The following is a 12,167-nucleotide window of genomic DNA, read 5'->3' as shown; positions in this document are numbered from 1 at the left end:
GGAAGTGGGTGGGGGAGTGAATAAAATAGGTGAAGAGGATTAGGAGTGTACTTGTCTCGGTGGGCACTGAGTAAGGTATGGAACCGTTGGATTACTATATTGTACACTAGAAATTATTCAACTGCACTGGAATTAAATTTTTGTATATGTTACAAATAAATAAACAATTCTTTTTAAAAATTTTTTTAGTGTTTATTTATTTTTGAGACAGAGAGAGACAGAGTGTGAGCAGGGGAGGGACAGAGAGAGAGGGAGACACAGAATCCGAAGCAGGTCCCGGCTCTGAGCCGTCAGCACAGAGCCTGACGAGGCGCTCGAACTCACAAACCACGAGATCATGACCTGAGCCAAAGCTGAATGCTTAACCGAGTGAGCCACCCAGGCACCCCAAAATGTAAATAATTCTTAAAAAAAGAAATAAATATAAAAGTAAAAAGAAATAGATGTCATTAATTTTAATATTTTCTATTTAATCTAATATACAAAATGTTATTTCAGCATGTAACCAATATAAAAATTATTGCTAAGACATTTCACATTCTTTTTTTCATACTAAATCTTTGAAATCCAGGTGTATTTTACATTTCCAACACACCTCAATTTGTCCTAGCCTCATTTCAAGTGCTCAGTGGTTATTTATGGCTAGTGGTTGCTATATTGGACACTACAGGTGTAGAATCCAGATTCCCTGCAAACAGGAATATGAGTTTTCTTGTTCACAGATGTAATTTTAGCATTCAGAAGACTGCCTGGCACAAAATGAGCCCTCAGTGAATATTTGTTGAATGAACGAACAAATGAATGAATTAATCCATGGTTTTATATACATATATGCAAAAAAAATTCCTGTGACATAGATGAAATTTTAATTACATGACTAGAACTATTAAGAGAAGCATGTAATTATATTAAACTCAATTCCAGCCCAGGCAATAGTTTAGCAATATAGGGTTAAGTCAATACAAATTCTTAAATGGGTGCATACTTTCAAATACACTATAAACATGTGTTACTATTCATAGGGAACATTCTTCTATAACCACTTTAAACATGATTTTCTTAAACATTTAGTAAATTAAAATGCTGTCACACTCCTCTAGTAAAATCAAATAAATTATAGCTTTTCTATATGGACTGAATGAACTCCACATTCATCAAATAAACACAACTCTTACATATTCCACTAGTTCTGCAAAGAAATGTTTTTTGGCTTAATGTTCCATTCCCTCTAAAAATTGGCAAAAGAATATTTCAAAAATAGCTTTAAAGCCCTGACAAAAAATTAAATATGTTCTTTATTTTAAAAATGTTTACCCCCCAAAAGTACTGCAATTATTTAATGTAAATGAAATATGCCCCAAACAGGTGATGTTTAGTAACAAAGGTTAGAGAGAAAACCATACCTTCTCAGCTAAAAGCTCTCTTATCTTGCTTGCTTGAACTCTAAATTTCATGAGCTGGGACTCCAGAGCCACACATCGTTCTTTCCAATCTACTGGTCCTTCTGTCTCAGTAAGCTCTGCCATCTTTATTCTAGAAAAGAAAGCATAAATGGCATATAACCCATGAGCATTCAGGATAATTCATTACGTCATCCTGTATACATATTCACGTTACCATCTAATGATGTCATCACATACAAATTTTTGAATTCTAAGACAAATTCCATAACTGGTTATATAGCTCATGGAAGAAACTTAGTGGGAGACAGAGGTCAGGGTTGGAGGCCCAGTGTGTTATTCAGTCTTTTTATATAACATATCCTTTCCGTGTCTCAGATTATCCAATCTAGAAAAAGCAGGACACTGATAATAACAAACCATTGTTCTTCATGAGTACGTTGTGAGGAACAAATTACTGTTATTTTTAATAGCACTATGGACAGTATAATAGCACCATCGGAACACAGAGAAGTAGTATTATTTTAGCTGTGCCCAATAGATAACACATTGTTTTAATCTTCCAGCTCAAAATTTTACCCCACTCCTAGGTTTACAGAACTATCACAATTTGATTCAATTGGTACCATGATAGTTTCTTAGGTTTGAGAAACTTCATTACCAGTGCTACAATTATAAGTTAGATTTACATTACAATTATTACTTATCATCATCCTAAAATCTAAAATCTAAATCTAAATCCTAGATCCAAAATATCTTTTAAGCCAAAAATCCTTTGGCATATTTAACCAGGCAAAGTATTATGACCTTGGATACATTTGTAAAATATTTTTTTTTTGGTCCAAGAAGAGAAAAGATATAAATATGAATTTGTAATCACCTACATTAAGTACATCTGGAATCAGTGTTTCCCATAATATTAGCTTTCCTTTGGGAAGATTAATCCCAGGGAGAAGCACTGCACTCCAGCAAGGGAACTGGTCTAGAAATTTTGAAGTGCAAAAAAACGACTCATTTTTTCTGGTTCTGAGATTCATAAATAATGTTTTAAATGTTAATGTTTCACCAGGTCATTTGAATAAATGACCTGATGATATATTTCTGAATTGCCCTTGCTATGAACAGATAAAATCTGTATTAGGAATGGATCTCAAGGAGCCAAGCCCTGGTCTCAGCATATACGTGAGAGCAAAACTCTCAGAACCCCAGGATAGATCTGCAGTTGAAGTGTACTATTCCTTCGTTTTCTAAAAATATGTCTCCCTCACATATTATCCAAGTTGATTTTCTCACTATTGAGTGTAATACAACTCTTCCTCATCCCATACCAGTTTTTAAAAACTTTGTGTTGCTAAAAACCCACAGAAGACTATTTTCCTAGTATAAATATTGTTTTATGCTTAAACCAATTTTCATATTCATACTGACATTATCATTCAATAACTTAGAAATAAATAAAAGCAGAGTTGCTCTACAAAGGCTACAACTTTATTGAGCCCCCCAACCATCTCAAAGCCTCCAGATGCTCCTAAGTTCTGGCCATAATTTAAGGGAAATTTATAATTGTAAAACTGGACATCATTCTCTTTTAATTTCTTTGTTTTTATAGAAGCCTCATACCATTGTTGTCTGTTTTTTCCTAAGGATATTAGCCTTGTTAATGACACTTATCACCCACATTAGCATTTACTGTCAATGATTTACGAGTAGACAATGCACTTTGTCAGTCACAAGCTTTTTCTCAATTCTGCTACTTCAGTTCTTTCCTCCTTAGCTTTAGAATGGACAAGGAAAAAAACATATGGACTAAAAATTATAAAATAAAAAGCTGTCCTGAAACAGACACTGTTAAGTGTTGAATCACTTGTACCTTGCAGAGAAATGTAGAAACATTGTTAAGCAAGAAGAGTCTAATTCATGCTGGTAAGTTTCCCTACAATTAAAATAACTTGTGTATGTTCTACTAAAAATTTCTACAGTTTTAAAAATAGCATAAAGGCAAAAAAAAAAAAAATAACCTAAAGGCAGATATTTTTCAACAGATAAAAATCAATCAATACAGTGAACCATATTAATAGAGTAACAGACCAAAACCACATGATCATTTCAATCAATGTAGGAAAAAAAATCTGACAAAATTCAACACCCTTTCATAATAAAAACATTCAATAAGCTAGCGATAGAAGGGAACTTCTTCAGCCTGATAAAAAGCACTTAGGAAAAGCCCACAGCTAACATCATACTTAATAATAAATGACTGATCTGCCGAAGACCAGAAATAATACAAGGACGTCTGCTTTGCCACTTCTGTTCAACACTGTACTAGCGGTTCTAGTCAGGGCCAGAAAATAAAATAAAATAAAAAGAATCCAGTTTGAAAACTAAACCTAGGCACGCCTGGGTGGCTCATACAGTTAAGCATCCAACTCTTGGTTTCAGCTTCGGTCATGATCTCTTGGTTTGTGAGTTTGAACCCTGCATCGGGCTCTGCGCTGATGGCATGGAGCCTGCTTGGGATTCTCTCTCTCTCACTCTCTTTCTCTCTCTCTCTGCACCTCCCCTATTCATGCTCGCTCTCTCTCTCTCTCATGCTTTCTCTCTCTCTCTCGAAATAAATAAACTTGAAAAAAAAAAAAAAGAAAACCAAATCTCTATTTTCAGATGTCATGATCTTGCGTACAGAAAATTCTAAGGAATTCACAAAAAATCTATTAGAACTACTTGAGTTCAGCAAGGTTTCAGGAAACCAGATCAATATACAATCAACCATATCAATTGTTTTTCTACGCATTAGCAAAAAAAAAAAAATCAAAAATGAAATCAAGAATATATTCTATGTACAATAGCATCAAAAGAACTAAATACTTAGGAACAAATTTAACAAAAGAAGTGCAAAACTTGCACTCTGAAAATCACAAAACAACACTGAGAGAAATTAAACCCAAATAAATGAAAGACATCTCATGTTCATGGATTAGAAGACTTAATATTGTGAAGATGCCAATACTTGCAAAAGAATACATACATTCAATCCCTCTCAAAATTCCAACTGCATTTTTGGGCAAAAATGGCAATCTGATGCTAAATTCATATGGAAATTTAAGGGATCCAGAATAGCTAAAAAAATCTTAAGAAGTTGTAGGACTCCTATGTCTCAATTTCAAAAATTACTACAAAGTTACTGTAGTCAAAACTGTATGGTATTGCCACAAAGACAGACATATGATCAGTGGAATAAAATTAAGAGTCCAGAAATAAAACCTCAAATTTATAGTTAACTGATTTTTTTTTATTTGAAAGAAAGAGAGAATGTGAGTGGGGGAGAGGGGCAGTGAGGGAGAGAGAAAGAGAGAGAGAGAGGAGAGAATCCCCAAGCAGGCTCCAACTCAGCACGGAGCCAGATGCAGGGCTTGATTCTACAACCCTGGGATCATGACCTGAGCCAAAATCAAGAGTCAGATGCTCAAAACCAACTGAGCCACCCAGGTACCCCTATAGTCAGCTGATTTTTGACAAGGGTACCAAAATCGTTCAATGGGGAAAGAAGAGTCTTTTCAACAATGGTGCTAGACAACTGGATATCCACATGCAAAAGAATGAATTTGGACCCCTCCATCACAACATATAAAAAACTAACTCAAAATGGATCAAAGATAAATGTAAGAGCCAACGCTCTAAAACTCTTAGAACAAAAGATAGGCATAAATCTTGTGACCTTAAATTAGTCAAGTTTCTTTGAGTTGACATCTAAAACACGAGTAATCAAAAAGAAAATAGATAAATTGGACTTAATCAACATTAAAAACTTTTATTTCAAAAGACACCATCAAGAAAGTGAAAAGATAAGCCACAGAAGGAAGAAAAATATTTGCAAATCATGTATATCAGACACTTTTATCCAGAATATATAAAGAACTCTTACAACTCAACAATACAAAACAAAACAATTAAAAAGTAGGCAAAGGATCTAAATAGACAGTTCTCTAAAGAAGATATACAAATGGCCAAAAAGCCATGAAAAGATGTTCAACATCATTAGCTATAAGTGAAAATGCAAATTAAAATCATGACAACCACTGCACACCAAACAAGATGTTTAAAATAATAAAGCCATAATAACAAGTGTGAGTGAGGATGTGAGAAATTAGAACCCTCATACTTTGCTATTGGGAATGTAAAAATGGTATAGTTGCTTTGGAAAATAGTTTAACAGTTCCTCAAAAGTTTTAACATGAAGTTACCATATGAGCCAGCAACTCCAATGCTGACTAACTATATACCCGAGAGAACTGAATACATAAGTTCACACCAAAACTTATACACAAATGTTCACAGCAGCATTATTCAAATAGCCAAAAAGTGGAAACAATCCAAGTGTCCATCATCAGAGGAATGGATAAACAAAATGTGGTATATCTGTATAAAGGAATATTATGCAGCCACAAAAAAGGAATAAAGTACTAATACATGCTGTGACAATTATCCTAGATGCCAAGTGAAAGAAGCCTGAATAAAAGGCCACATATTGTATGATTCCATTTACACAACACAGGTAAATCCAAAGAGACAGAAAGTAAGTTAGTGGTTGCCAAAGGCTGTGAAGAAAGGGCAATGGTGATCAACAGCTAATAGTTTGGGGTTTCTTTTTTGAATGATCAAAATTATTCTAGAATTAGTGCTGATAGTTGCACAACCTTGTGAATATACTAAAAGTCGCTGATATGTACACTTTAAAGGAGTAAATTTTATGGTTCACTAATTATACTTCAATTTTAAAAAGCAATTATTTACAAATGAGTAAAGAAAAATAAGTTTTATAGAGCTGTTGAATCACAACGTTGTACACCTGAAACTAATGTAACATTGTGTCAACTGTATTCAAATAAAAGTAAATAAAAATTTTAACAAGAAGTAATACAGATACAAATATTCTTATTACACATTTATTTGCACAATTGTTCCCCATACATTTGTTGTCTTTTAAAACTTGTTTGTGATACACACAAAGAAAAAAATTTATTTAAATATGTGGTAAAGTGTAACAATCATTTTCCTCATGCAATCTGAGTTTTGTTTTGTACTTTAGAAAGATCTTCCCCACTCCAAAATTAAAGAATAAAAATGATTTTTTAAAAAGTAACAATTTGTGTGGATGTATATTAACTCAACATTTACAAATTTAATGATCCATTGTTTGTAGCTATCCCTGTCAAGAATTCTACCGTTAACTCAAATAATTTAGAGGTAAATGTTAACTAACCTCAAATATGGCAAGTTCATACATATATCTTACCCAAGACTACTTTGCTATGAAAATGACATGATAAATAAATTCCAAATTAAACATACCTATTTATGTCTTTAGTTATGCTAATTACATATTTTACAACGAAGTAGCAGAACCTTAATAATATTACTGAATTGGCATCTAATGTCTACATTCCCTACTAATAGGATCATAATTTTAAAAAATTCAAAACTACAGATTGGCTGGCTAATGGTCCACCAAGAGGTCTAGACACCTGATTTCCTCATTTCATTCTGTAATTTCCGTTAGTATAAAGTAACTGTTGTGTTAATGCACCATCTTGAGTAAAGATTCGAACTTTGAACAACATCCACCATTCTTTTCCATTACCATTGATTTTATAGAACTGTACAGCTTTGGGAGGTATAACCACTTGCTAAATAAATTAACATTTCTAGATTTTGAATTTTCAAGTAACCTATCTTCACTGCGGTGCACGGGAAAAAAATCTTGGTTTTCCAAAAGCCACCCCCCACCCCCATGACTTTTGGAAATATTTACTGACACAAAATAAACTGTTTACAATTATGGAGTGAATGCTCTTTTCTCCGAATCTCTGACTTCCTGTTTCTCTTCCAAATCCCAAAAGAGAAAGAAAAAAAAAAAAAAAAAGTAAGAATTCATCTATTGAGGCTTATCCTGATGAAGCTCAGGGTTAGCCACTCACATTCTTTAATTCGCTCCTCTTAAGGGACGGCTTAACTTGGCCAGGTAACTATTTCTCTTCCAAAGCAGAAAGGATGTCTTTCTTGACCACACTGAGGCTTGCCTTGTTTAAGAAGGCTCCTGACCACCAACCAGCCCCACTTGGGCTACGCCTGCCCATCGTTGGCCCTGCCAGGAGCAGTCGTGCTCCCCACCCCACAGCTCCTCGGGGACCCACGCGGCGGTGCGGTAGAGGCTTGCGACGGGCATTTTCACAAAGAGAGCAGTGACCTGCAGGTAGCACAGCACCAGAGCTCTGACGCGTAAATCGTTCAACTCGCTCTTTCCACAGAGTTTCGCACATCAAAATCGAGGGCTCGGATGTTCCGTCTTTTAAAAAGTGGTCTAATAACTTCAGGGCCAGCGCCGTTTCGTAGTAGGTCACCCAAGGGCACTTTGACATTCCGGCAACTCGAGGGGTTCTTGTAACTTTTGGGAAGTTTCACCCAAGAGATCACAGCGCGGCTCCCAGGAAGCCGAGGCCGAGCAGCAGCATCCCTAGCTGCTCGGGCCCCTGGGGCAGGGACGCGGGGGCGCCGGCTGCACCCCCCCCCCCCCCCAGAACAGCCCCCGCCGCGCCACACACCCAACCCCGCGTTTTCAAACAAAATGTCACGGGAGACCAGGGGGCGAGGAGCCGGCGGCCACCAACCTCGGCCGAGACCCCAGTCCTGGAGGCAGCGAGGGGGCGATGCCGAGTGCCGGGGCTGCGGCGGCAGGCGCGGGGGCGAGTCCCGCTCCATCCTGCTCCAGCCGGCTCCACCGCCCTGGTTCCCGCCCGCCGGCTCTGCCCGCCGCCCCCAACCGCCGCCCGGCAAGCCCCCCGGGACGGCGGGCTCTCGAGGGGGCGGGGATCCCGGGCATCCGAGCCGCTGGGCTCGCCCCTCAGCTCCGGGCCCTCTCCATCTGCCTACCTCTGCTGCGGGACCCTGGCTGCAGTGCCCGAAGTCCTGGCCGCGCCTGGCGCGGGGCTGCCGGGACTCTCCGCGGGTGCCCGCCTCGCTCCAAGCCTGGAGAGGGCCGGGGCAGGGCACCGCCTTCTCCTAGGACTGGAGGCCAGAGTAGCCAATCGGATGCGCAGCCGGCCGCCTGACGCCACTTGAGGGTGTGGCTACGACTTTGACTCCTCCTAGGCCCTGCCTCTGGAGGGAGTTGTGTCCTATTCTGTCTGCCCCTAGTTTTCAACATACCTACAGCTCAGAGGTTGTCACCTCCGTTCCATCCTCCCTACCTCGGCTCAGCATCCACCGGTTTGGTCTCCCAGCCTGAAGTCTCTCCTCTTGCCAATCCGTCCTTCGCCCTCTTGCCAGGTTGCCTGTCCTCAAGTGCACTTTCGAAGTGCACTTTTCGAACTCCTGCTAAGACCTGCCGAAGACCTTCGTTGACTTTCTTTCGCTTAAATTATCAAGAACAGACTTCCCAGGCCAGTATTCGAGGCCTACAACCTACTTTTTCAGGTTTATTTTTCACAACTGCCCTTCACACCAGAGTCTTGCTGTGCAATTCCCCCACCCCCAGGGAAGTCCATTTGGAAAGTTCACCTACTATTTCCTGCGTCCCCTTTAAAAGTTCTAACTGTTCTCTAAGACACAACTCAGATTATCTTCTCCACATAACCATGACTGTTACTCCTAGCAATAATCCCTTCTCTTGTTTCTGTTCCCTGAGCATTTAGGTTTTTACTCCCCTTGGCACTTAGCTCATTCTGCCTTAGGTACCGCTCCTTATCTCTCCATTAGACTGTGAGCTCTTTGAAAGAAGGATTCATTTTCTTCCTTTTTGCAGCCTCCTCCGCACCCAGCACAGAGCATTGGGTAAGAAGATGAGTGATAATTTTAATCTAATTGGATTTTACATCCCAAGATGGGGTCTGGCAAGGACAATCTCAAGGGGGAAAATTAGAATACTAAATACCATGGGTAATCCTTCTGCAGGTCATAAAGCGAGGTGAGACAAATTACTCTCTTTGGTTCACAGCTGGCCAATTAAGAATGTCAGAGGGCTTTTTCCATTACCATCTCTTTTTTTTTTAAATCTTATCTCACCTTATATAGAAAATGCATAAGAGATAAAGATTTACAAACTTCCTTAGAGGGAAAGCAATAAGTGAGTACAACTAAAAGGCCAGTGAGCAAGTATCAAACTTCCATATTTCTTCCAGATGAGCACTAATTTTGGACTGGATCCCAGACTACCCCCACACATCAAATTCCTTTTGCCTTCTGTGGGAGCTGATGATGCATATCACATGAAAAATTGTCTCCAAACAGTTTTGGCCAACAAACAGGCTGGACTGGGCTCATTTTACAGAGCATGCAGGAGTTAAATAAACAGAGTTTAAGTAACTTGCATAATTTAACGCAGCAAGTCAGTAGAGACCAAAGAACTAAGTGCGAGAGAAAGAATGCCAAAATAGAATCACTTCCGTTTGTGAGTCAGAATACTAAACAGACTAAGAGAGCTCAGTGAATAAAGTCACTCATGAAAAGAAGCTTTCTACACATGGCTGCCACCCTTGTAAATTTCAGCCAACATTTACTTACTGTCACCTTTTTCTAGAAACATGACTGAATTTGTTTGGCTATGGTGAATACAGTGGAATGGCATCCGGTTTCTGGATGTGCTAAGAAAAATACATGGTACAATGGAATATTATTTAGCAACAAAAAGAAATGGGGTGTTTATAAATTATACAGCATAGATAAATTTTGAATATATTATGCTGGGGTGCCAGGGTGGCTCAGTCGGTTGAGTGTTGAACTCCTGATTTTGACTCAGGTCATGATCCCAGGGTCATGGGAGCGAGCCCTGCATCAGGCTCTGTGTTGAACATAAAAAGTGTTTGAGATTCTCTCTCTCTCCCTCTTCCTCTCTCTCTTTCCCCCCTCCTACTCCTCTCCCCTGCTCACACACACACTCTCTGTCTCTGAAATAAAAAAGAAAAAAAGAAAGAAAATATTATGCTAAATGAAAGAAGCCAGTCACAAAAAGTCACATTTTAGGTGATCTTATTTACATGAAATGTCCAGAATTGACAAATTTATAGAGCCAGGAAGTAGATTAGTGGTTGTGAGGGGCTGGGGAGGATGGGAGTGATGGCTAAAGGCAGAAGGGTTTCTTTGAGGAAATGAAAACATTTTAAAACTTGTGGTGATGATTGTACAACTCTATGAATATGCTAGAGGCCATTGACAGGTACAGTTTAAATGAGTGAATCGTATGCTATGTGAATTAAATCTCCATAAAGCTGTTCTATAAAAGAAAAATACATGTTGAATTTTATGGTTTTTATATTCAGTAGTGGCAGTTGGAAAACATCTCTGACCAGCCTTCCTGAATGTTCATGGCATTCTGTACCTTTGCTTCATAGTATTTACCTCATTGTAATATTATATTTATTTGTGATTATTTGATTGCCTCTTTCCCCCTACTAAACTGTAATGAGAGCAGAAACTGTGTGGTTTTCCTTTTTCTTTTTAATATTTATTTACTTTTGAGAAAGAGACATAGTGTGAGTGGAGGAGGGGCAGAGACAGAGGGAGGCATACAATCCAAAGCAGGCTCCAGGCTCTGAGCTATCAGCACAGAGCCTGACATGGGGCTCGAATTCACAAACCCTGAGATCATGACCTGAGCCGAAGTCAGAAGCTTAACTGAACAAGTCACCAGGCACCCCTGGCTTTCCTCCTTAATATCCAGCATCTATATATCCAGCATCTAGTGAATGGCATATAGTAGGTGCACAATAAATATCTGTTAAATGAATGAACAAAGGTGGTTATTAAGTACTTATAATATCCCAGGCACCATACTAGATTCTGAGGACTACAAAGATGAGCAAAATAAACGTGGTTTCTGTCTTCATAGAGTTGTGGTCTAGGGGGAGAGATGCACATTCATTAAATATTCACACAAATAAATATATAATTACAAATTGCATTCAGTGTTCTAGAGGAAAAGCACAAAATGCTGTGCAACTGAATAATAAGGCGATCTGGCCTGGTCTTAGGAGTCGAGAAGGACTTCTTTGAGAGAATGACAGTTGAGCTGAGGCTTGAAGGAACTAGCCAGACAAAAACAAAAGGATAATGGGCAGAGCATCCCAGGTTGTGGGAAGCACAGGTACCAGGCCCTGTGGTGAGGAGGAGCCTGAGACATTGGAGGGACCTAATAGAGACCAGAGAGGCCAGAACACAATGAGGCACAGTGAGCAAGGAGAGAAGTAGAGGAGGAGGAGGCTGTTGAAGAAAGAAGGCCAGACCATCTGGGGCCTTGAAGAACAAGGCTTCTCAAACTTTAATGGCGATCTTGTTAAAATGCAGATTCAGACGCCAGTAGGTCTGGGATGGGAACCAAGAATCTGCATTTCTAACAAGCTCCAGGGACACACTTTGAGTAGCAAGGCTGTGACTACAATTATTCCAGGAGCACAGGGAGTCCACTGAAGTGTTTTAAACAGAGACGTGACAAGACCAGATGTGACAAGAGTATGGAGGTGATTAGAAAAACACAAGTAGATTCAATGCAACCAGATGGGGAACTATTTCAGTCATTCTGGTGGGAAATGGTGGCAGCTCGGTAGCAGAGGTTATGGAAAAATGTGGCGGATGACCAAAGCTGTTCTTTAGGAAGCTCTATCTAGCACGCAGCAAGAACAGCTAGGAGAGGGAGGAACAATTAGGAGTTAAGGGAGAGCTTCAGTGAAGATCTGAACTAGGGCACTCAGGGTGAGAATGAAGTGCAGGCCATGGTGG

The 12,167-nt window shown here is 39.3% G+C and overlaps 1 protein-coding gene across 1 annotated transcript in view; it reads right to left on the bottom strand.

Moving 5' to 3' along the window:
- Window positions 1–1,526, bottom strand: part of PLEKHH2 (pleckstrin homology, MyTH4 and FERM domain containing H2) — a 106,942-nt gene extending 105,416 nt beyond the window's left edge. Inside the window, exon 1 of the mRNA XM_007097839.3 lies at window positions 1,404–1,526. Coding sequence (XP_007097901.2) covers window positions 1,404–1,526 — 123 coding nt within the window. The remainder of the gene's footprint in view (window positions 1–1,403) is intronic.
- Window positions 1,527–12,167: the final 10,641 nt, after the last annotated feature.

The sequence above is a fragment of the Panthera tigris genome, chromosome A3 (genome assembly GCF_018350195.1).
Source record: "Panthera tigris isolate Pti1 chromosome A3, P.tigris_Pti1_mat1.1, whole genome shotgun sequence".
Taxonomy (NCBI): Eukaryota; Metazoa; Chordata; class Mammalia; order Carnivora; family Felidae; genus Panthera; species Panthera tigris.
This window is presented reverse-complemented; position numbering and strand designations above follow the sequence as displayed.